Raw genomic sequence first — 25,733 nt, forward strand, 5'->3', positions numbered from 1 at the left:
TATGGCAGAGGGGAGAGGGCAGAGCTTTATTCAAAAAAGTGAGTTTTATACAATTCCTAAAGTAATTAAATGCACATTTTACCAAGCAGAAAGAAAATAAAATGTATGAGAATATAGGAATGTGGGGTCTATAACTTTAATCTAGTCTAGCTTCATACCTTACAAAATAGGGCATACAACTCCATTTCCATGGTCTAACTGTCTTTTTCACTTACATAAGGCCCATGCAGAGGTTTTACAACTTGGTGTATGCTCTTAATCAAGCAGTGTCATCCTCATTTTTTAGACATGATTATTGTTCAGTTCATAAAATAAACCCTGAGACTATCTGGCATTTTGGAACATACAATCAAATATCTTTCATGTTTTTTCTACATGTACAAGAAGTATATGTAAGAAGAGCCTTTGACTATCTAAGAGGTTATTTCAGCCTTCCAACACAATGACTAACATAAGTGCTTAATTTTGGCTGGAGCATGTATTGTCCCTTTTATGTCAATAGAGAGATGTAAATATATTCTTCTTTAACTCTCCCACTGAAATCTAAGAATGCTTCAGCTTTGGCTGGATTATGCCTTTAGATGACTTCAATTAGCCATTCACTCCACAATGATAATACCAAGTTCTCTTTCTCTGCATCTGATACAAGATTCAGTTCCTTGACGCAGATAGTATCACAATTCCAAATTTGCTTCAGCGCATCCATATGAGAGACAGGAAATCGTAATCCCCGAGTCTTTATAAAAAAGAAAAAAGTGTTAGATGAAATTGAACGAAGCATCTATATAATTAACTCTTAGCCGGACTAGCCAGATGCGTGGAGGAACTCTCGCAAGAGCACGCAAGAGTTCCAGCATTGAAGTGGAGAGAAATAATGGCGGCAGCGAGGAGAGGTGGGTGGGCGGCTGGAGGAGGAGGGGGCCGTCCGGCGGGAGGCAGCGGCGAGAAATAATGGCAGTGGTGAGGAGGTGAGTGGACGGTGGGCGAAGCCCCGCCGGCCTGAGGAGGAGATGGGAGGTGGCAGGGAGAAATAATGGTGGTGAGGAGGTGGGCAGGCAGCGGGCGAAGCAGGTTTGGGGGGGGGGGCGCTACGGCTGGCCCCAACTAGCACACAGATGCTCTGTGCAGGGTCAGCTAGTTAAATATATTTTACAAAGTACTATGCCAATGTATAACCTTGGCCTACTAACGATTGCTCTTATGCAGATGAACATCATTCACCATAAACATTCATTACAAATGTCTATGCTAACTAGAAGTTGTGCATGAGGGCCCAATCAGATTGAGGCCCTTGCTGCAGCGTTATGATCAGAGCAAACCTAGTGTCTTAAGGTTTTAATAATTGTTCTATCACCACAGGATAGGAATGGGCCATCCTGGTGCAGGTAATTACTGTAGAAACTATTGGTGTGTCCTGGTCATTCCATCCCACAGTGTGTATGAACAGTAAGGAAAAGTCGTGCCTGCTTTCATGCATATGAAAACAGAGACAGTATCATCTTGGCTATATGTGAAATTCCAAAGTATACTGTTGGATAGAGACCACACAGCCTTTAAATCCAGAACTGACTTGTCACATGGCTCACTTAAAATAAATATTTTTTTAAACCTGCCCACTATGGGGAAACGTACATTAAAAAAGTTCCTTGGTACATTGACATAAAACAATCAAACAATTTGATTATACATGTAAGTTGATCTTGCTCTATCAACTAACTAAAATCCTTTCATGTTGGTCTCAGGGCAGACAAAAGGATTCTGCAACTACACTGAATCTGCAGATATACGACTTAAGAGAAAAAACAGGGTTGCAAATTATCTTTACTCCCAGGGTGGGGGGAGGCAGCTTTGTGTATGAATATTTGCTGAGATACAAGAGCACATAATGACGAGCTCACTTTTCTGAAATATAACCAACACATGCAAGAAAGAAAGCGTATGTTCTATGTTTGTTATTCTCAACCCTTTTGTATTCACTTCTGGAAGGGAGGATAATAAAAAATAAACTCTTAAAAGCCAGCTGAGTGAGGCAACATTTACAACCCAATACCTTTACATCTGGGACAAGCTTTAAATAGTTTTGGTTTACATTAGCTAGACTAATATTAGCACATACCAGAAATAATGCTTCCAAAAAGCACAAAGCTTTATAAAGCAGCAGGCATGCACCCTCTCTAAAAAGGAGAGAACACTAATGAATTTTAAGCTTTATTTTGTTGGCCATCAGAAAATAAAATGGTTTTGCAAAACAATACCTTTAGCTCTTGCCAAAAAAACAATATCCTGAAAAACCAACCTCTGGAATTCCTTCCTCACTCACGTCTTCATCCCCCATCATGTGGGCTTGCCTTTTGTTCTTTAAAGAGTGATAAACATAAACCATTTCTTTGTGCGTATCATCCTGAGAAACAAGAACAACAAAGTTGTAACTATCAGTTAAACAACAGAAGAGTACTTCAGTTCAAAAATAATCTCTCTCCTCCATAGTTATGGTTCATCCAGACACCACATCATTCACCCCTTTTGTGGGTAGTTTTACCAAAGTTGTTAAGTGAATTCCTGAACTAAGGCCAGCATTGGGTATATTTATTTTAAAAAAATTCAAGCTTAGCTATTAAAACTCCAGAATGTGAACTGGTTCCCTTTACTCAAAGCAACAGTGTCACTATAATGCCATGACAAATCCTCATGTGCTGTGGGATGCAACTAAGATGTCTAAAAATAGCACACATTCAATGTGACACAGAAAGCAACACTGAAAGCCAGTCTCTGAGGCACTTCCTCTGTACTCACCAAGGGGTTGTCTTCTGGTTCCACTGTAATTACTATGTAGTCTTTAAACTGTAACCTGATTATGCTGTTTACTTTTGGTAGTGTTCCACCTATTCAGGGAAGAGTGATCACATTACCTCAGAGAAACAGCCAGACAACCTTTGCTGCTTCTGTCTCTCAACTAAAAGCTTGTCCAGATGTTACTGCAGCTGGCTAACGCCTGTTATTAACTGATTACATAAGTGGTCTAGTTGTACAAGTAGCACAGCATCTGAAGGAAGACTTATGGAAAATCGCAGGGACTATTTCCAAAAGAGCTGCTGAGATCTTCCATGGACAGCCTTTTCAGACCTTAACTGAAATATGAAAAATAAAGGTGTTGTGATCAGACTCCCCTCCCGCTAAAGAGTTAACTGGAAGTGAACCTTATCTTGACTGACAGGCTGGTGAACTCCAGGGTTCAGCACACCAGGTAGGTGGGACCTAGAGAGCTGTTGCCAGGGAGAGATCTTTGTTAGAGAAGAAGCTAGGCGGGAGGTGCACAGGAGGACATGTGGCCATGGAGGTTGGTTACAGGAGAATAACTCTGCAGATCCTTGAAAGACGGGAGGGCAGGAAGCTTGAATTCTTACCTGGAGTTTGGTGAGTTCAAGGGGGAAGGGAAGGTTAGTCTAGGGGAAAGTTTGTTTAGTCAGACTTTGCGTCAGGGAAGTTATATTTCTTTGGTGAATGTGTTTTGCACATTCCTGATACTATTTTATTATAGTTTATCTGCAACTTAATTAAAATAAGAAACAGTAGCCTACACCCATCCTACCTAGGGTGTTGCAAAAGGCTCTATAAACATTTAAGCATGTATAAAGACAACCTATTTTTGTAACTTACTAAATACTTTTAACTGAATTTAAAAGCTGAGAAAGTCTCAGACAGAAGCAGTCTGTAGTAATTGAATAAAACTGGGTTTTTTAGTTCTTTTCTTTTTGCAAGCCTCTCCAAGTTGGTTTTTAACTCAGGAGGGCGGGGGGCAAATGGGTGAAAACACAACCTCAAATGGACAGAAACTATCAGTTTTCTCACCATGTGCAGGCTTGTACGTGGAAGATTTTTGTACTTAACCAATAGCAAAATAAAGAGAGTTTTCCCTGGGATTCCACTCCAAGCCCAGGGAGGTTCAAGCTCTGTTGATAAGAGGGGTGATGGCAGCAGCATTTTGAACCTACTGATAATACAGGATAGTTTTAGGAGAAGCCTAGCCAAGCAGCTCAGCAGGGATGATGCAGCATGTCTTTCCCTCACGTGAGCTTGCTCTGAGGCAGAGGCTTTAATCCACTACAAAAGGCTTCTGACATGCAATGTCCGGGGCTGTGCATGGGTCGAACCATTTGCCTGATAATGATCCAGGCTATTCTTGCATTGCATGTACGACATAGGGAATGATCTAGATCGCGTCGAGCCAATAATCGCTAACGGCTTGATGCATCTGAATTGGGGTGTGGGGGTGTGTGTGTTTACCTTTTAATGAAGGGCCAGTGTCTCTGAAGAAACTGGCTGCCTTTTGGAAAGCTGCAGCAGCCGTGTTTGAAACTACTGCCTTTCCTTCTCTGGTCCCACCCTATATTGTGCTAGGAAAGGACACAATATCATAATATTGTCCTTTCCTAGTGCATTATTGGGCAAGACCAGGGCAAGACTGGTGGCAATTTGAAACACCACGAGGGCAGCCACCCAGAAGGCAGCCAATTTCTTCAGAGAAGCCAGATCTTCATTAAAAGGCCTTTGATAAAATACCATTATGATTCAGTATTGTATCCAATAGTCTACCAATATCGGAGATAGGACTTGCATTGCCTCAGACCTCATTATTGGTCTGATGCAATGCACAGCACTAGTAATATCAGCACTAGCTTTTTGCACCTTTCTACTAGGGATGAGCCCAGACCGGTCCGGAGGCCATTCTGAAGGCCTCCGGATCGGTCCGGACATGAGGACAGTCCGGTGGTCCGTCATGTCTCTGTGACGCGCATGTTCTTTTTGAAGCCTTTTGCCAACAACTGGGGGAAGGGACGGCAGGGAGCTATCCTGCCGCCCCAAAAGCTTTTCGAAACGAACATGCCAGCAGGGGAAATGCGGGGGGGGGGAGTACACCCTCCTCCGCCCTTAAAGAGCCCCCCACACCAGTGCCGGACCGCAGCTCCGCGGTTCCGTGCACATCCCTATTTTCTACATGTTACCTTCTCTATGAGGTTGTGTAAACTTAATTGGTATATAATACTGCTATATCTATGGAACAAAATATTTTTCCGCCCTCTACAACAAGCACCCACAATAAACTAAATGTCACCTGGAGGCAAAGAGTCCAAGCTAGTTCCTGAGAAGGGAGGCAATCTGTTCATAATAAAATCTTTTTTCATGTCAGATGATTTCAGTTCTCTGCCATTTTCCAGACGGTCTGCAAGGCATCTCAGGAAGCCACTTAATTGTTTGGATGAATCAGACAAATCTACCTTCTGAAGAAAGACAACAAAGAGCATCCATGCTAACAATTGGAAACAAGACCCTAGGTTCCTAGAAAAAATGGTCCAGAATTCTACAGGCAAGGGACTCCCAACCTGTGATACTCCAGATGTTGCTGAACTACAACTGAATGAATTGTAGCTGGGGATGCTGGGAGCAGTAGTTCAGCAACATCTGGAGTACCACCAGTTGGGAACCCCTGCTCCAGGCATTACAGATACTAATGGCCAAGCTACTTTGAAACCTGAGGTTCTAGAACAAAAATGTAAAGAGAAGTCACTTCTGATACTAGCAAGCATTCCTTTGAACCTTTGTTTCTACAAAATAAGGTTTAGGAAGGCAAGACTGACCAAGCTACATATATTCAAATGCTACACTGAAAATACACTGGGTGACATAGAGCTCACAATGTGCATTTCTCTCACATATAGCATTATCTGCTTATCATCAGGAATATGACTATCAAATCACAAGTGATAGATGCATTGTAGTTATTCTAACATGTTGTAACCTAAATTGAAAATGCTGGGTTCAACTCCCCATTGGGAGCTCAGTGGAAGAGCATCTGCTCTGCATGCAAAAGGTCCCAGGCTCAATCCCCAGTATCTATTGGTAGAGCTGGAAAGATTCCTGCCTGAAACCTTGGAGAGCCATTGCCAGTCAGTGTAAACCAGGGCTGCAGAACTTCAGCCCTCCAGCTGTTTTGGACTACAGCTCCCATAATCCCTAGCCACAGTGGTCAATAGTCAGGTATGACGGGAATTTTAGTCCAATATCCACAGGAGGGCCAGAGTTCTACAGTCCTAGCATAGAGAATATCAAGCAAGATGGACCACAAGATGTGGTGACAGCCAACAAACTGGATGGCTTTAAGAAAGGTTTGGATGACTTCATGGAGGAGAGGTCTATCAACGGCTACTATTCGGAGGGCTATAAGCCTCCTCCAGCCTCAAAGGCAGGATGCCTGTGAGTACCTGTTGCAGGGGAGTAACAGCAGGAGAGATGGCATGCCCTCAACTCCTGCTTGTGGATTCCAGCGGCATCTGGTAGGCCACTGTGCAAAACAGGATGCTGGACTAAATGGGCCTTGGGCCTGATCCAGCAGGGCTGTTCTTATGACCAATGGTCTGACTCGGTATGAAGCAGCTTTCTGTTTTCATAGCTCCTCCATATGACTATATTCTTGGAATTAGCTGAGAAATAATAAGATTTGAAAGCCATGTATTTGAGCTTGCTTTCTACATATTCTAAGCCTTTAATATTTGTCACTCTTGGCACAATCTTGAAGGCTAGAAAATTAGATATCTTTATTAAAAGTTCTCTAACAAAACTCTGCAGGTACCTTACAAGCCATAAGCTGTGTACCCATGATCAAAAACATTAGACTTTCTATTGTTATTTCAGCGCAAAATGTATATTATGCTTTATTTCAGATGATCAAGCAAGAAAAATAATGCTGTTCACATAGGAAAAATGTGGGAGAATGTCAGGACTTGCCAATGTGCTGGTTTTACCCATAAGATAGTTTTTAAAAGACCTTCACAAGTTTATAAGATCTGCTGCTAAGAAACAAGGCCAAACACCTCTTTCGAGTATAACTTTTAAAAACTCCTTAAATGGCGCAGTGAGGAAATGCTTGACTAACAAGCAGAAGGTTGCTGAATCCCTGCTGGCAAGGGATTGCCAATCAAGCAGCAGCAATATAGGAAGATGCTGAAAGGCATCATCTCATACTATGCAGGAGGCGGCAATGGTAAACCCCTCCTGTATTCTACCAAAGAAAACCACAGGGCTCTGTGGGTGTCAGGAGTCAAAATCGCCTTGATGGCACACTTTACCTTTAATGGAGATCAAGGGAGTTATTCTGTGCTTAAAATTGAGGCTATGAACTTTTCCTCTGAGAGCAGGTATACCCTACATGATTTTACCCCACAGAGTATCTTTACCATCAGTAACTGCCTTGGTATACTCTTCCGAAACTCAACATCATCTTTTGCTGTATCCAAAACAAGTCCGGGAAACACATCCAACAAGAAATCTCTCCAAGAGCTGTTGCATAGAAAACAAGTCAAAAGGTACTAAATCCAGAGTAATGTTTCTTGTCAGGAATAAAAACACAAAAACAAACTGCAAGAGAGTCAAACTGACTGCCTATCTAGCCCAGCATCCTTACAATGGCTTGTTTAAATTGCTCGACCACAGTTACACAACTTTGGCCCTCCAGCAGATGCTGGACTACAATTCACATAATTCCAGACTATTGGCCACTGTGGCTGGGGATGATGGGAGTTGTAGTCCAAGGGCCAAAGTTCTACAGCCCTGCTCTAAACTAACAAAGATTACACAGGCACACCAGTTATGTATTCCTGTCTTGGATGACCACTACAAATATTTTAATGACTCAGGGCAACCTCAGCAGACACATGAAAAGGACCACCATCTCTCATTTGTACCTGCCCAGTCTCTAAGAACTGCTTTGAAGGCCTTCCTCTAGTTGTCCTGCCATCAGAGGTTAGGCAGGTGACAACTGAGGAGACAACTTTTTTACTAGTGATGGATGTCACATTAATGGGAACCTCTTCCCACACAAGTGGATGGATAATGAACACTGGTGTCCTTGAGATGTCAGATTAAAAGACCCTTTAATTCTTCAAGGCTTTTAATTGAATGGTCTTCCCCCTTTTTTTACATCTATCTGCTGCTTTTATCTGATTATTGTTTTAGCCGGATTGTTAATTACTAGTGGTGTGCACGGAACCAGTCCGGGGCCATAGAAAAGGCCTCTGGACCGGTCCTGAATTCCGGTGGTCCAGCAGGGTGGGGGAGTGTGTCTTTAAGGGGGGGTAGTACTTACCCCCACACACACTGCTGGTGTTTCTAAAATCGTTCTTGGGGCAGCAGAGTTCCTCCCTGCCGCCCCTGCCCCCGCCGTCATCTGAAAGCATAAAACTAGAAAGAGCTGGCAGCGCGCATGCGCCCTTTGCGACACGCGCACTCGTCTCCGCCGCTGGCAAGCGCGTGCACACTGCCAACTCTTTCTAGTTTTACGCTTTTCAGACAATGATGGGGGTAGGGGCAGCAGGGAGGAACTCTGCCGCCCCAAGAACGATTTTAGAAACACCAGCGCCGGAGTGGGAAGAGCGGGGGGGGGGAGTACTACCACCACAACCCCTTAAAGACACACTCCCCCAGTGTCAGACCACGCTTCTGTGGTTCCGTGCACATCCCTATTAATTACAAGCAGCTTTGATTTTTTTTTTTTTTTAACATAGAAAATACAACTTCATTAACTGGTAATATTCCTAGCTTTCATAGCTCATTTTTTAAAACAGTTGTAGTATTCCTCATTACTTTACGTGTGTTTTTAGTTCCAAAGGTCAGTCATGCCCTGTGTTAGGGGTATTTAGATTTCTATCCCACCTGTCTGCAATGCAGTACAAACTGGTTAGCAATAACAATTCATACATAAAATACATATCACAAAATGCACTAAAAATACAAAACATTAAAGCTATACTAATTAGCAGAAAAGATCACAAATTCCACTTTTGGTTATTTTAAATGTAATGTGTCAGTGTTTTAATGGTTTTTAGATTGTGAACCGCCCAGGGACTTTTTTGTATGAGGCAGTATAGAAATGCAATCAATCAATCAATGTTGGATTAATTTCATTACCATTTTATTTATTTATTTATTTATTTATTTATTTATTTATTTATTATTTCTCTCTGTTAACCGCTTTGGAAACATTTGTTGAAAAGCAGTATATAAATTGTTGTTGCCTGTTCTTTTTTTCTAAAACTGGAAAGAGCAAAACATTCCCCAAACACCACAATAAATAAATAAAGTTGAGACTACCTACATGCCACACGTGTAACAGTAATTGATCCACTATCATTTTCACAGATTTTTTTGATATTTGTCAATGTTGGCTTATAATTACTTTAAGAATCTTGAACTCATTAATTCAGAAGACTGGAAGAAGAAGGATCACCTACTTCCACATGACCCTGCCCATGTACTACGGTGACCTTCATGGACAGATGACTGGTTAATTGACCAGATTGCCAATCCTATGTAAAGGCTGTGCTTCCAATGACAACTTTTCATATCCCATGCACTGACAGAGCTGGTGGCTAAGGGCGGGCAACCCCTCAAGGGCTGCCCTACACAGAATATAATATAGCAAAAGCACAGATCAGCATGGCAAGATCCTAGCTTTCCCCCCAAAATTGTATAACCTACACGGCAGATATAAATTGATAAAAGCTGATCTATAAACCACAGCAACCTGCGTACCAAACAGCAAGACACCAGAGTTGCAAATCCGTGTTGATGGGCCAACAACCAAATCAACTGCAGGCATATTTAAGCCCTCCAGTGCACAAGATATAATATGGAACACATACTTCAGTCTGTTCACTTGGCATGCAGTTTTGGCCAGTACAGAACCACTGACAAGAAAACTATACTAAGAAGGTAATGCAGGATGCTTACTTGTTCTGGCAAGTGCTGATGGTCACATGGGTAGAATGAGATACCCCAGGAGGTGTGTCAGCTTGATGAATGGTTCCTCTTGGGAAATATAGAAAATCTCCTGGCTTGAAGCAGGGTGGGGAGAGAATGAGAACGAGTCAGACAAAATAATTATTTTGACTTTAAGGGTTATATTGCTGTACTTGCAAAGGAGAGAAAAATTACTTGCTCAACAAACAGCTAAATATACTATTTTGCCATGTCACAATAACCCTCCCAATTTCATGCAGAGCTGTACTGCAAAATCACTTCAACCAGTAACAAAACTAAATCTACTGTATTGTGACTATTCTTCATGGCAATGTGTATATTTACAGGCTATCCCTGGGGTTTAACAATGGATAGATAAAAGGCTGCCAACTGACCAAAAATTTACAACACTGTCTGAATTTAACAAGCCCTCAGAATGCCTGCCACCGCATCACAACTCCACCAGCCCAGTACACACCCTCCCATTCTCTTAGTATACGAGAGGATCATAAGAAGCTGGTAAAGTGAGTGGAAGCAGAGGAGCAGAATCCCTGTCAAGCAAGATAACTAATCCCTCCCTCTACAATCTAGAAAGGACAGACAAGTTTCCTCACCTGCACTGAAGAAATTATATTGAATTCTAAGAGAAACCTACCCTTCTCTATAGGTCAACTATGAACTGAAGGGTTATGTATTAAATACTAGTACCTTTAATAAGAAGTCATATGTTGCAGTCCCGATTCTGTCTTCAGGTTCAGCATTGTATTCTTGAGCCAGATGTACAGTAGGTTGGTAGAGCTGCCAGTGCTTCTCTCCTTCCAGCTGTAGGATAAAGACCTACAAGGACCACAAGTCAATGAGCATCAAGAATTACAACAGATCCTCAGACCTTCAGCTAACCTAAGAAACAAAAGAACTTGTTTCAAGTTAGTTCTTTATTTTAAAAATATCCTCATCAGTTGTGCATTTTATTTAATAGAGACAGAATCTACATATATATGCACCATTTGTTATGGGGAAACAATAATTATTTACAAAAATTCACTTTATTTCTACCCTTAAAAACAATTGTGACCAGGAAAATTCTAGGCAATTGTGTGTCTTCTTACCTCAACATCATCATAGTGTGGCGGCAAGCCTTGGGAGCCCGGAGGAGTAATGTAAATATTTGATCCAACCAAGGAGCCAAAGTAGCACTCCAACTTCTCCTGGATTCTCCAGAGCTCATCCTTTAATTAAATTAAAGAAAAAGACAATAGGAGAATAGGGAAGAAAGAGTTAGCTGTGCTAAAGCATCTACTCCTTCTCTTCTCAACTCTTTCTCTGCTTGTGCACGGTGTCCGCTGACATATTAAAACATACCCCTGATACATACATTACTTTGAAAACATGTCAGCAAGCTAGGCACAAATTTGATTATATCATATCAACTCAACGACAAAAGAAACAAGAAGTAACCACCAGACATGAAGTTAAAGAGAAGCCAAAATTTCCTCCTTATGCCTCATCCAATAAAGGTGGCTTAAATTGTGTGTGTGTGTTGTGATTTCATGTGTTTTAATGCTGTGTTTAACAGCATTAAAATGTTGAATAAAAACACATATGCCTCCATAGCAGAGGTATCATGGGTTTTTCTCAGAAGGAATTTGTACTTCTTGTCTTCTTTTTAATTGCTCCTCCCCTTCTTTACTCATAATGGCCCCCAATACAAATTGTGGTACAGGGGCATCTACCACAGGAATTAAGCTTGTCAAGGAAAGGGATGACCGGTTTATGGGGAAAGGGGGAGGCCCAATCAGCAAGCATGGTGGCATGAACGAGGGGAGGGGACGGTACTGAGGGAGATGAAGTAGAGGTGGATGGGAACACCTTTTCATCTAATCCTTGGTCGTGCACAGGAATTTCCAGTGCGGTTACTGCCTTAATGGTTCTCCTAGCCTTTGCCATCAAAATTTCAAAGCCAGCGGCTTGAAACAGTCTATTGGAACTAGAGGGCAGAGTACCAGTCTCCTCGTCAGAATTTCCCCATCCTCTGACTCAGAGGAAGTCATTAGACAAGGGAGGTTGAGTGGGTGGAGGAGCCATCAGAACTGGGTTCTAGGGAATGGGGTGTGGATTGGTGGAGGGTTGGGTAGGGGAGTTGTCCTTTGGTGGGGGTCTTTTGGGAGTAATCTCAGAAGAAGAAGAGAAAGAAGGCTCTGCTTTCCTTTTGCAATGGCAGGGCACTCTAGGAATAAAGCATCCCCTTTCCCCAACAGGAATGGCCTTGCAGACTGGACTAGAGTCAAGGGAAGACGAAAGGAAGGGTTTGGAAAGGGCCCTGGAGTGTCAAGGAGGGATAGCAGGAGGGGCAGAGGGAATGAAAGGGAGGAGGGAGTGAAACTCCTTTGCAATAAATTCTTTTAACCAAGAGGAGATATCTCTAAGATGGGAAGGCTAGTTTGGAGAGTAAGTCCCATGCCAGTGCTATTCACGGTTACCAGGACTGCTGGGTTGGTTCTAAGTTGCTACCCCTCACTAGGTGTCTTTGGCATTGCTGGCTGGACGGGGCGGGGGGGGTTACCGGTTCCCCCTCCCCCAAGATGGAGCCAGATAGTAAAATCATAGGCGGTAGAATGCTTTAATGGCACCCATAGAATGGCACCCACCCCAGCCGCTTTAGTCTTTGCATTCTTGTGGACGAGTAGGCACGGATACGACAAGGCTGCCGTTGCTAGCAGATTGCTTGCATTAAGAGACATTCACTCAGCTGAGTGATCAGGAGTTTGTTTTTCTTTTTCATGGCTTAGAAGGCAACTGTGGAGTGGTTGGCAGCGAGTGTTTTCTTTCCTTTTTGGCCTTCTTGTGGCTCTTGGCTGGCTCTACGTTAACTGCCAGGGCAGAAGAGTTAGGAGCTATCGCATCCATTTCAGTTGGAGCAGCAGAAGGAGACCACTTCTGTTTGGCTATAGGTTGAAATAAGTGGGGAATCAGGGCCTCTGAGGGTGGACCCTCTGACACAGAGCCCAGTAGGGCTTCGGCTGCTTGAGCTTGGTCCATGAGAGAAACAAAGATGAAAGCAAACAAACAAAGATGAAAGCAAACAAACAAAACACCAATTAGATCAAATTGCAAACTTTAAAAAGTTGTTTAGAATTTGTTTAACAAGAATTGTGACTCCCTTCCCACCCACACACACAGGAAAGGAAAGTGGAGGGAGTAGGAGAAGGGAAGACAGAAGGACTAGTCTTAATACTACCAAATTGATGAGCTCTCTCTATATGCTGTTGCCTGAAGCAAGATGAGACAGGAACTGGGGCTTTGGGGCTCCACCTACAGCTGAAAGGAAATCTGCTGCATTAATATCCCATCTGTTCCTGAAACATGCTGGGTACACAAGCCTATATCCAAGGATGGGCTCCAATTACAGTGGGGAAAAACAATTTTCTCTCCACAAAGAGTGAAACCTTCCTGAAGCAGCTAGCGCACCGGTTACAAAGGAAATGAGAGGAATAGGTTCTTTCCCACATAAAATAATGACAGGCCATGAGCGCAAGATGGCAAGACTGAGAGTGCCTCAAGGAGCTTGTGACTCTTCTGCACAGGCTTCTGCACATGCATACAACCCAGTTATGAAGGACCATGGATCTCCTTAAAGATCAATTAGTTATGGGACAGCTAACAGAGTTTATTATAAAGAGGATTATCAATACAGGTGGCCCTCATCAATTGGGGTTCCATTCTTGGCTACAACTACGGTTAACGAAACTGTGGATAACAAGACCTTAAGTCAATGGGAATTGGGAGGGTTAAGTTCCTGGAGATTAAAAGGGGGGGCAAAAACAGCAATTAAAAAGCAGAAATAAGTGAAATGAAATATTGTGCCATGCTCTCCAGGTGTCCAGCAATGCCTCCAAAACCTGAATTCCACAGATTTTCCATGAAAAATCATGGTGGTAATTTTTTTTTAAAACCAAGAGCTACAAAATGCCTTCTTTCAGCAAAATGGTGGCTGGAAATGACCTCAGAGGTCATTTCCGACCATCCAGGATAGGTGAATTTTAACTATTTTTGTATCCGCAAATAATGAGGTTGGGTCTCAATTTCCTGACCGCTGATATGCAAAACTGCAGGTGCCGAGACCACAAACACACCTGTACAAACTCACCCTTCTGCATTTAAATAGGCAATAATGACAGAACAAAACCCTGTCTACAGGGTTTTCCTATAGAGCATTCAATTTGACCAATCATCATTTTAGATCAGTCCAGGCTGGTCCATCCAACAGAAGTAAATTGTTTGGTTGCGAAGCTGTGGTTGCATGCATTCAGACATCACACCAAACTGGAGTTACAGGTTTGCCAGTAACCTGTAACTACGGTTTCGTGCAATGTCTGAATGCAGCCATTGAGTTGTTTTCAGAATAATATATTGTTGTCTAAACCTGGGTTGTGTGGACTCTGGCTGCACAATGTCTGTAAGTCCCAAGCCAGACAGTTATAAGCTGTTGAAGCTGTGTCTAAGCCTGGTCAGTGGCTTTAGATTAGTCTTCAACTGGTGGCAGCCTGCCTCAAAGAAGCAGCATGCTCCTAGATTGGGATCAGAGCAATCCCTCTACTGAGGGTATATCCCAAGAAAGCATAGAGTAACCCTGTTTCGTCCCATACCTTGACCCCTCATGATTTGTCAACATCCTCTACCTCAGCTGTACATCTTTCTATAGAATTGGTAAACTGTCTACAGATGTGTTGATTCTGCATAGTTCAATGAGTTGAACTCAAAATTCCCATAATAATATCACATAGATTAACTGTGTATCTAGTAGGCCTAAATACAGAATACAACATGGGAAGAGAGACTATGGCTTCTCACAATCAGTTTAGAAGTAACAGAGCCACTTGCGCTGAACTCAGGTGGAGGACAAGCCCACACCAGCAGTCAAAAATTACCATTGCAAAAAAACACAAAAAAGTGCTGAATCTTACCTTAAATCTCTGTGGCTGATGAAACTGTATTGTAGCCTTTTTCTGATCAAAGTCTTTCTTCAGTTCCACATAGCTGACTTTGCCATCTTTGTTAAAAATCTTTTTTTTCCCATTCACACATCTGCAGACATTAACGTCCCTTCCATAATATAAACCCTGGTTGACCAAGGCTTTCAGGTCACTCAACTGAAACAGAGACCGATAATATGACGCCACAGAGGGGTCATTCCTCTGAAGGAGCAGTGGTTTCTTCTCCCAGTATTCTCTCCAAAATTCATCTTGTTTGATAGGAAAGATCAAGCTCTCAAATACATTCTCTGGGTGATCATGTTTCATTAGTAAAGGACGACATGTATCTGTTTTTGCTTGTTTGCATGGTACATGTTGTTCTTTCTGAGTTCCAGCCCGTCTCCCTCCTTTCTTGGGCATGATCCTGGATATGTAACAAAGAAATTAAACAGCCTGATCTTTTACATGTTTACTCAGAAGTCCCAATGGGACTTATTCATATGTGTGCATTGGAGTGCAGGCTATTTTGGGGTTGTCCCTGTGAACTTAAAAGGCTGACATGAGCAACATTCTGTCTGCATTGTAACTGAATGTGTGTACAATTGCACAGCAGTACTCTTGTGCAAAATGCAAGTAGTACACAAACACAGTTGTTGGATGAATGGCCATATATATCACAGTATAAAAATATGTAAAATAAAATAAATAAATATTGCAGAATTGTGTTTGTGTGATTCTTGCGTTTTGCACAAGCACAAAATTGCTTGTGCACTACATGCATGTTCCATTACATGCAGGGCTGCTCAACTTCAGCCCTCCTGCAGATATTGGCCAACAGTTCCTATAATCCCTGGCTACTGGTCACTGTGGCTGGGGATTATGGGAACTGTAGTTCAAAATCAGCAAGGGGGCCTATGATGAGCAGGCCTACATTACAAGGTAGACAGAACATCACAGAGTATGTCAGCCAGAGGGACTTACCTGTGTGTAAACTTGCTTAGGATCAGGCTGCACAACCTAAGACTGCAATCCAATGCCCAATTTCTAGACAGCATATCAATTTCTGGGGCTTATGGCTAAACAAGTAGGACAGGCTGCATTGCCACAAACCGTAGCTAGTTAGAGCTGCATCTCACTTAAATTAATGGGACTCCAAATAATGGGTTTCATCCAGACTAAAACCCACACAGGAGGAACACCTTTACTCATGCAAAAAAGTGGAAAGCAAATATCCCCCACCCTTTCCTCTGCAGCTCCTTGTACCTGCTGAAATACGTCTCTGAGGGTCCGCCAACCCCAAGAACCTGTGCCCACTGAAAATAGGAAGCTGCAGAAGGGGGGGGGAATCGGCAAAAACCACTCCTCCCCATATGCACAAAATAAGTGTTCTGCTCACATAAGTCTTTGTCTGTATGCTGCCCATTATATTTAAGACTGAAGTGTAAGTCAGTAACCTCTGCATGTTACCCCAAAATTACCTGAGCCATAGGATAGGAAAAGTAACTGCAACTCCATGAGGGATATACTCCGTCCATACATTCTCCACAGATGAAAATGGCATGCAGAATGATGTACATGTACATTTGAATCAGTCTTAGCTGGGCTTTTGCTACAAGTGTTAGCAAGAACTCCTGCTACAAACTCACCACTACAATGCAGACTATTCTAGGTCTGGTGGGTGATCTGGAAAAACTGAAATGGCATCTCAGCAGGGTCACCCCAGCTCCTCAAGCTCCATTATCAAATTGAATGCTTGTTGGTTGTGAGCTAAAGCTTTTAAAACGCTGCTGTCTGATTTCCTTAGATCCCATGACATTTTCTGTGACAATGGTAATTGCCTAGTGTCCTCAATCCACCTTCCTATTCTCTCTGCTGGGAGAGAACGGTCCTTTAGCAGCTGGTTTCAGCCACTGAGGTTCCATAAACAATGCCACAGAAACACATCATGTTAAACATTCTGAGGTGTTTTTTTAAAAAAACAAGGAGCTCAAGAATATTATGCATACGTCACCATCATGCCATTTAACAACCTGTCCTCCCTTGGGTTAGGGAAGTTAATTCATAAAGCATGAGTTCTCTTTCCTGTCTGCTACATCTTAAACTAAATATTTTAATAGATACCACTTTATGCCCTCCCGAGTTCAAACCTACTTAAGAGTTTCAGGAAAGCAGTGCTGAAAGAAACAGGCAGATGCAAATATGAACCGGGGGGGGGGGGGGGGCAGAAGAATGTTGTTCATTCCATACATTTGGGAAGTGCCAATTCATAACAATGGAAAGTGAAAAATATGCACCTTTGATCTGTCTTTGGAAATGTTCTGAAATAAGCAACACCAATTACTATTATTAAAGGAAATACAGAGTTTTGAAATATAGATTAACATTTTCCAAAATTAATAGCACTAATAGCATTTGTACAGCACCTTTGAGCATTCCATATTTATTTATTTAACATATTTTTGTACTGCCCAAAACTTACATCTCTGGGCAGTTTAAAAAAGAATCACTACTCTATACATATTCTATACATCCACCACCCAGAGTCATTTGGATGGGGTGTTATATAAATGTAAGTAAGTAAATAAATAAATAGGAAGTAAGCCTCATTGTGTTCAATGGTTCTTACTCTATTAAGCAGGTTTAGGATTGCAGGCTATACCATTGGGTACATTATTTCAATAATGCTTACAAAAATGCTTAAGGATTGTTATTTTCCTTATACTGCAGATGGGAGGCGGAAAAAGAATACCCGTAGGAGGCCACGTGGGCAATTCATACTCAGGGGGGGTGTACTAGGGGGGCGCACAGGCACTGGAGCACCGGTACTTCCGGCTTCTCTGGTGTTGGGCTGGGCATGGCCAGGGAGACTGTCATGGAGAGCGCCTGCACTTCTGAATTTGCAACCTCCACATCACTACGGATACTTGAACTGAGATTTGAAACAGGGTGCGCTAAATATGTGCCTTTATGTCAGCAGGGTAGCCCCCAGTCGCAAACAACACTGCTCATCTCCATGGTGACGAGATCATTGTTAAGGCGGCAACCACTTGTCCACGGGAAAGACGCTGCAGTTGGGAGAACCCTTAATGGGAGGCGCGCTCTCCCACACCCAACCTGTAGACATTCTTGTCAGATTATTTCAGTAACGCACATTTCGGCCCTTTAAAAAAAAAATGAAGGGGGTGGTAGTAGCTAAAAAAAAACGCATCAAAGAGGGCGGAGGACGACGAACTAGGAAGCTCTGGAGCTAGACAACTACAAGGACGAAGTTCGAAGGGAAAGTCTGAGCTTTGCATCACGCTGAGAAGCAAGATGACGGGCATACACGAGGGCATGGCAGACAAAGGGGTGAGGGGCGGGGAGAAAGCTGCATTAGGAATGGCTGGGTGATACTACACGTTGCTCCGCTGTTGCCCTGAGAAGCCCTAGTTCTGTGGTGGTGGTGCTGGAGGAGGAGGCGGCGCTAAGAGATACCCTGCCCCCAAAGAGCATTGTTCCCTCTCTCTACGAGGGGGCGGGAGGACGCCTAGGAGCGAGCGGGCGGCCTTGGCGGGGGGGGGGGCGCACGCAGATGTTCCTGGGAGCCGAACAGCTGCTCGTTTGCTCACTCGCACGCGCTTTATACCGACCTGCCCAGGGAACAAGGCTCCTTCGACACCGGGAGCGACACGTGGACTACAGCGTGAGCAGCAGAAGCTGCTCCTCTGCGCTTCCTGAAGGGCGGAGAAGGGGCGGGAAGGAGGAGGGTCTGACCTGTTCCTCCCTCCCGCTCCGCTTTCTGCTGTTTAACGTACTTGTTGCTTTTGCTCTCCTACTAAATGGACCCAGAGGGGCTGTCTTTAGCACCAACCAGTTACCAGTATAGAGCCTCTTATATGCCCTGAAGCTTGACTTGAAATGGCCATGGACTCTGCTTTTCGCACTTAGGTCATGGTCATTTGACCCAGTGTTTACATTTGTCGTGTCAGCACACGCGTGCACACTTGCTCCCTGAGGATAACTTTTCGTGTATCTACTGAAATGCGCTATAGTCCACCACGAAACCTAAAGCCTCAATAAATCTATGCTATTTAAGGTGCCACACGTCGTGACGAGATGGGTATTTATTTCCCATAGGGCTCTTGTAACTACTACAGTTTATGATATGCAGGAACTCAACAGGTGGAGATAGAGAGAGGAGGTGGAGAGAATCCTTCCCATTGTACGGACTGAGGGCGGAGACTCCTGGGAGTGTTTACCTGTTCCTCAAATGTGATCACAGTACCACATTAAAGCCGGAAGGGGAAGTGTAGCTATAAAAATTTCAGCATGTCAAAAATGCAACCATAGAGTTTATTTGTTGACACAGATATCGACAAATCCAAGTACCTGACAGGTTTCCAGACCAGTTGCAATTTGCTGGTGAGGCTAGGAAAACTGTAAACTGGAATGTGCTGGGATGCTACTGAACTTGCAAAATCTGGTAAGAGAATTAAGAAAAGAACAGAAACAGGTGCCTTCCAGAAACTGCAATCTGCCACCACACCACACACGTGTTTCTGAAGGAAATTTTCAGTCCAGCGGAACAACAGAATCTGAACGGATTTGCTGTTTCTGAGGAGCGAGGGCACATCAGAACACATATACCCGCCAGGATTCAATATGCAAGCATTAAGGGGAGTGCCCCATTACTTAGGGGGAGTGCCCCCATGCTCTGAGCTCCTTGGAGGAAGAGCAGGATATAAATTTAAATCAATCAATCAATCAATGAAATTAAGATGAATAGCGACAAAAAAAGCTTTCCTATTATAAGCCTCTAAATTCTATTGCTGATAAATTATGACAACTGTTGAGCTAATAACTTGAAACTTGGCATGCATAGTCTACTTGACTAGGTCTACAACTGTGCTTAATTTCAAAGCAATCTGATAAAAAGCTGCCACAGCTACAGACATTATCTAGGCTTAACATATTTCTTTATAATTTGTTGGAAATGACTCGGATGGAGCTGCAAATGAGCAACTGTGTGTTCAGTGAACATGCCCCACTACTAGGGGGTGTTGTGCCCAAATTCCCTACATAAATCATAATTTCTATTTATTACATTTATCCATTTATTACATTTATATACCACCCCATCCAAACGGCTCTGGGCGGTGCACATCGGTAAAAACAAAACTTGTGAATCGGTCATTTTAAAAACAATCAATACAAAACTGTTTTTGAAACAGTTTAAAGCCATTAACAATCAAAACATTTAAAACAGTTTAAAAACCCTGGATGGCCAGGCCAAACAGGTAAGTTTTAAGGGCCCTCTTGAAGGCCACCAATGAATTCAAACTATGGATTTCCACCAGTAGTGTATTCCACAGCCCAAGGGCAGCTACAGAGAAGGTCCACCTCTGAGTAGTCACCAGACATACTGGTGGTAACTGGAGGCAGACCTCCTCAGATGATCTTAACGTGCGGTGAGACTCATGCAAAAAAAGGTGCTCTCTAAGATAATTGATTCATAGGAAACAATGGGAAACTAAATAATAATAAATCGCAAATGACTGGGCACATTTCACATGATGTTACTACATGATTATAGAATTAAATGTGTGGACGTTCAAGGAGCTCATTCTATCTGTTGATTTTTAATGACGTTTTTAAAAAATAAATTCATTAAAAATAAACAGGTGGACTGATCTCCTTGGACTTCCACACATTGAATGCTACCATCATCATATTCTACCCCCGTATGAATTTGAGAACTTCCTGACCAGCTATTCTGGAATGATGGGTGCAAAAAATGAGGGTACTACTCTTTTTATATGAAGGCAAGGGGCAGTTTCCTCCAAATGAGGCTTGAATAATGGACAGAGTGGAGAACTAAATTCCAGGACTTTTTGTAACAATGAAACAAAGCAGTTATGACACTTCTAAACAATTTTAGAAACTTAAAAATTCATTAAAAATCAATGAGTGAACCAGGGGCATACCGTAAAAAAGAGAAAGGAAGACAAATGTCTCCTGGCCCACAGCACTCCTCAGAGCCTCCAAGGCCAGTCCTTGCCCTCTCTCCACAGACAGGGCCGGTGGCAGGAAGGGAAGAGGCACCCATGCCAGAGACGAGTGTGGCGAAAGAGCAGAGCTGCCCGTACTGGAGACTTTGTTATCTCTCTTTCTGTGTGTTTCCTCCTCCCTGCTCCCTTGAAAACAGGTGAGTGAGGTGAGGCAGAAGCCTTGCGCAGAATGTTGTGTGTCGCCATCTCCAGGCTGCAGCTCGCCTTGCCCTTCCCTCTGTACTTGCTTGGGTGCCTCGCAGGCCGGGAAAGAAAGTCCAGGTTCCTGCGCAAGCTGAGGGAGGAGGAGGAGGCAGCAGCACTCATGCTTTTATTTTTTATTCTACATGTCCTTGTGGAGGAAGGAAACCTCTCGCCTCCTTCCCTTCAACTACTCCTGAGGACTCCTCCCTCCCTCCCCCAGCTCCTTTTCTTGAGGGCCACATAGGGATGTGCACAGAACCACGGAGGTCTCCCTTTAAGGGGGGGTTTCACTTACCCCTCCTGCTGCTCCCCCCCCCCCCGCTGGTGCTCCATTTTGCCAAAAAGTTTTGAGGGCAGTATTGTTCCTCCCTGCCTCCCCTGACCCCGTTGTTGTCCGGAAATACCAGAAGTAACAGTTGTGCATATGCCTGCCACCGTGCACACCCACTGCGCTCGCCTGCCATGCACGTCGCACGTTGCATGTGCACGCTGCATGCATGACGTGCACACGCAATGTGCAACGGGTGTACGCATGCTGCGGCGAGCACATGCGCAACAGCTACTTCCAGTATTTTCAGACAACGGGGGCAGGGGCGGCAGGGGGGAATGCTGCCATCCCAAAAACTTTTCCACAAAATGGAGCGCCAGCAGGGGGAAAGTGGTGGGAGGGGTAAGTGCAACCCCCCTTTAAAGGGAGACACTCCCCCCCCCCGCGTCGGGCCACCGGACCAGCCCACATTCAAACCGGTTCATAGGCCTCTATAATGGCCTCTGGACCAGTCCGCGCACATCCCTACAACATTGCTCCTCGCCCCCCAGGTGTTTTTCTTCTGCAGGGACCTTCTGTCCCATCCCGTCCCCTCACTGCTGCTGCTGCTGCTGCTGCTGCTGCTGCTTTCTCAGCTCTTTCTCTCCCCCATCCCTGAGGCAGGCAGGGCTGGCACAAGTATATTGTTGCTTCAGGCAGCTGATGGCACTAAGTGTGTGTGTGTGTGTGTGTGTGTGTGTGTGTGTGTGTGTGTAATGATAATTATAATAAGCTCGTAAGAAGATGCAGACTACTTTCTGTTTACATCCCCTCCCCTCCCCCACCCCTCCAAGTAAATTATAGTTGTAGGAGATTTGGAATACATGAACTCAATCGGACATAAGGAGGGTTAAGGAATGGTGGTGAGGAGATGTAGAATGTAACTTGTGCTTTAAAGTGATCGAAAAGTGGTATGCAAATCTAACAAACCACTCTACAAGTCTTGTGGCACCTTGGATATTAAAGCTTTTTGGAGGGGAGCATAGGCTTTTTGTGGACTAGATCCCAAACGAAACCTTTGGGACTCTTGGGTTTCTTTGCTGCTAGAAGGTAAAACAATGAGTGGCCTCAAAGAAGGCTGCAACCCTAAGCAAACTTACTCAGAACAGCCTCTATAACTTACTCAGAAGTAAATACCATCACCACCACCCCCGTACAAAGGGAGACCGTGAGAACAGAGGAAGAGATGTTGTCGCTTAGAGATGACGGAATTCGTACTAAATGCTCCTTTACAAGAGGACAGGAGGGAGGTGGAATTTGCCTCCTGATTAAGGGGAACGTGTTGTCTGAGGCTGATTTTTAGAAAAGAAACAGCAAGGAAGTTAGGGAGGGGAATCAGAGCAGTTAAAGATGATATGATGTGAAATGTTTCGGTTCAAAAGGATATGGATATTTTATATGCCCTTTTTGATATTAACACTGAATTTTGTCTGCATTTTTATTGATCATATTACTGTTCATTTTAAATGAACAAATAAAAAATAATTGTTTGGTGTGTGTTTTAAACCCACCATGCTACAGCCCAGACAAAAATTGTTAAGCTTGGAACAGAAGCTTCCTTTAGAACCCACAGAAGGGAAGGAGAGCTGGTCTTGTGGTAGCAAGCATGAATTGCTCTCTTTTATTTCACAAAGCTGATACTGTTGTATTATTTGGCTCTGCTGTTGTTTACACCTTGTAACTGTAGTCTCCTATCCTCTGTTAATCTGCTGCACTCTATTACATTATATAGTGTCTTTAATGTTCTTCTGCAACAGAGACATGGGGCCAGGAGGAGAGGAAGGCAGCAAGGGGCCCATTTTAAAATCTTGTCTCTGGGCCCACTCCAATCTTGGTACACCCCTGGAGTGAACCAATATTCTTGAAAGTCCACACACTTAATGCTATCATCATGAGATATCATTAAATATTTAATTCAACTTAATACCATCTCAAATGTCAGAGCTTCATGCTCAGTTATTAATCATTTTGAGTTTCCCATTGATACCTATGGGGAAGTTATCCAATTGGACTCATGTTCAATTCTTGCAACACAGGCCCCTTCAGAGCTTGCCACACAGCTGAAATGACTGATGTACTCTGTTCAGGCTTGCCTACGAAGAGTACCTTTTAGTGGTTTTGAGCAGTGATTTAAAAATTATTAAAGTTTTCATGTGCCATTAAAGTCTATGGCTGGTGAAGTTATTCTGATCATGACCAGTATGGCAATAAAGCCAGAATGCTGACACGCTTTTCCAGTACTCTGCAAGGGGAGCTAGCTAATGGATGCTATTGTGAATGCAATGCCATTACTGATGGGATATGAATTTTCAGGGGAAGGGGAGGCATGAAATGGTTAGATGAGAAAAGCCTCAGTCTGAGTCTCTCTCTCTCTCTCTCTCTCTCTCTCTCTCTCTCACACACACACACACACTTACACACTTACTTAACTGTGTCTAAGTAAAAAGATAAAGAATATATTAGTTCAAGCCTCTGTTCATAAAGGCTTACATTTGAGGAAGTCTTCACAGGATTGCATCATCCCTTTTCTTCCCCCTCCCCACTGGTCTGTCAGGCAGAGAGTGATGCAGGCTCAGACTGGCCCACAGGGCAACAGGGCATATTCCCGGTGTGCCCCAGCTGTGTGGCGCCCCTGCGCCCCAACTCCCACCCTTCATTACCTATTCTGCTCAAAACTCGGCGCCCTCTCCACATACATTCCACTGCCCTCTCAGTGCCTCCAGTCCGGCCCTGGAGTGATGCCCTCTTCCCTCAAAATTACCTCACAGTTGACAGGGTCCAGTTGCCCACCCCCGACTGCCAGAATGCTGACAGGAAAACTGCCCTTGACTTCCACAATTCCAAGCTCACAAACTTCTCTTGGCTATCTCTTACATAAGAACATAGGAACAGCCCTGCTTGATCAGGCCCAAGGCCCATCGAGTCCAGCATCCTGTTTCACACAGTGGTCCACCAGATGCCGCTGGAAGCCTACAGCAGGAGTTGAGAGCATGCCCTCCCTCCTGCTGTTACTCCCCTGCAACTGGTACTCAGAGGCATCCTGCCTTTGAGGCTGGAGGTGGCCTACAGCCCTCCGACTAGTAGCCATCAATAGACCTCTCCTCCATGAAGTTTTCCAAACCCCTCTTAAAGCCATCCGGGTTGTTGGCTGTCACCACATCTTGTGGCCGAGAATTCCACAAGTGGATTATGCGTTGTGTGAAAAAGTACTTCCGTTTGCTGGTCCGGCAATCAATTTCATGGAATGACCCCTGGTTCTAGTGTTATGTGAGAGGGAGAAGACCTTGTTAGGGTGGGGGGCTAGTCTTTGTTTTTACAGTGGGAAAAACCCATAGGTCAGTGGTCTTCATGATTTTTGAATATTGAAAAAACATTTATTTAAAACTTACCCAAAAAATCACACACACACACAAACCTCCCCACTGCCCCCCAAAAACCTCACATGTGAGAGCCACTTCCCACCTACATACAGTGCTGTGCTTTTTCCAGCATGGAGAAGGGGGAACTTTAAGAGTAACAGATCCCTTAAGGAGCCCCAGTGCCATCTATGAAGGTGCACACTGAATGCTGAGAAGTATAGTCTTTCCCCCCAGAGTTTTATGGCAAAAGTCCTGGGATGTACTACACTTCCCAGCCTTCTGTGTGTACCTCCCCAGATATTGCTGTACATACTGTAGTATATCGCAATGATGACTGTAACACTCTACTTAATGCAGGATATACTACCACTGTTTAAGAAATATATAAAATATAATGCAATTCTTTAGAATCAGCACTAGATGTTACTTTGGGCAAGGATATTGGACTGTCAACACTAATGATAAATTTCCTTTTCAAGAACCACAGGCATCTGATGGTCAAAAAACCTGCTGGTTTAAGACCAGAATTAAGGCTATCTCATTTTGGTTCAAACTCCACAAAGCTGGGAAATGGGAACCTAAGGCTGGTGCCTTAACAGATGTGCTACATGACAGTAATGATGTTGGGCAATGTCACACATTATATGCTCACCCTGCATGTATCCACACTTTCCTTGGTCTTTGAGGTCCAACTCAAGATGGGGAGGATTGAGTGCCCGATACTAGCGAAGATGCCTCACATTGTCTGGGTGCATGGAGGGCAAGTTGTAGCATTGCCCAATATCACTGCTGATCACATGGCATGTCTGTTAAGGCATTAGCCTTAGGTTCCCAATTCCCAGTTTTGTGGAGTTCGAACCAAAATGAGGTGGCCTTAACTCTGCTCTAAAACTAGCAGGTTTTTTGACCATCATCAGCACAATCACAGCCATTGTGCCTCAAAATTAGCAGTTTAACCATTAACTGTTTATCCTGAAGCATAATGAATGTGACTGTGCTGTTGTGGTGCATTTTATATGACTTTCTAACATGATCAGCCCCTAAGTGCATCATAATTTCTTCCCATTATTCT

The 25,733-nt window shown here is 43.7% G+C and overlaps 1 protein-coding gene and 1 long non-coding RNA gene across 7 annotated transcripts in view; one reads left to right on the forward strand and one right to left on the reverse strand.

The window, feature by feature from the left end:
* Nucleotides 1-18,617, reverse strand: RIOX2 (ribosomal oxygenase 2). Of its 4 annotated transcripts, none has more exons than XM_053311073.1 (10): nucleotides 18,395-18,617; nucleotides 14,757-15,189; nucleotides 10,902-11,021; nucleotides 10,501-10,629; nucleotides 9,784-9,887; nucleotides 7,233-7,335; nucleotides 5,114-5,279; nucleotides 2,794-2,882; nucleotides 2,297-2,401; nucleotides 1-736 (listed from the first exon to the last, which is right to left on the reverse strand). In XM_053311073.1, exons 2-10 carry the CDS (start codon nucleotides 15,183-15,185, stop codon nucleotides 578-580), a joined length of 1,404 nt encoding a protein of 467 aa, XP_053167048.1. In that variant the 5' UTR covers nucleotides 15,186-15,189; nucleotides 18,395-18,617; the 3' UTR covers nucleotides 1-577. The 4 variants fall into 4 exon arrangements, with proteins under 4 accessions (XP_053167048.1, XP_053167049.1, XP_053167046.1 ...); XM_053311074.1 differs by lacking the exon at nucleotides 18,395-18,617 and adding an exon at nucleotides 17,060-17,083; XM_053311071.1 differs by lacking the exon at nucleotides 18,395-18,617 and adding an exon at nucleotides 16,244-16,945.
* LOC128351493 (uncharacterized) overlaps nucleotides 17,618-25,733 on the forward strand; it is a 22,414-nt gene continuing 14,298 nt past the window's right edge. For all 3 annotated transcript variants that reach the window (XR_008319802.1, XR_008319801.1, XR_008319800.1), the window contains exon 1: nucleotides 17,618-19,227. This is a non-coding gene — a long non-coding RNA (uncharacterized LOC128351493). The remainder of the gene's footprint in view (nucleotides 19,228-25,733) is intronic.

The sequence above is a fragment of the Hemicordylus capensis genome, chromosome 3 (genome assembly GCF_027244095.1).
Source record: "Hemicordylus capensis ecotype Gifberg chromosome 3, rHemCap1.1.pri, whole genome shotgun sequence".
Classification (NCBI taxonomy): Eukaryota; Metazoa; Chordata; class Lepidosauria; order Squamata; family Cordylidae; genus Hemicordylus; species Hemicordylus capensis.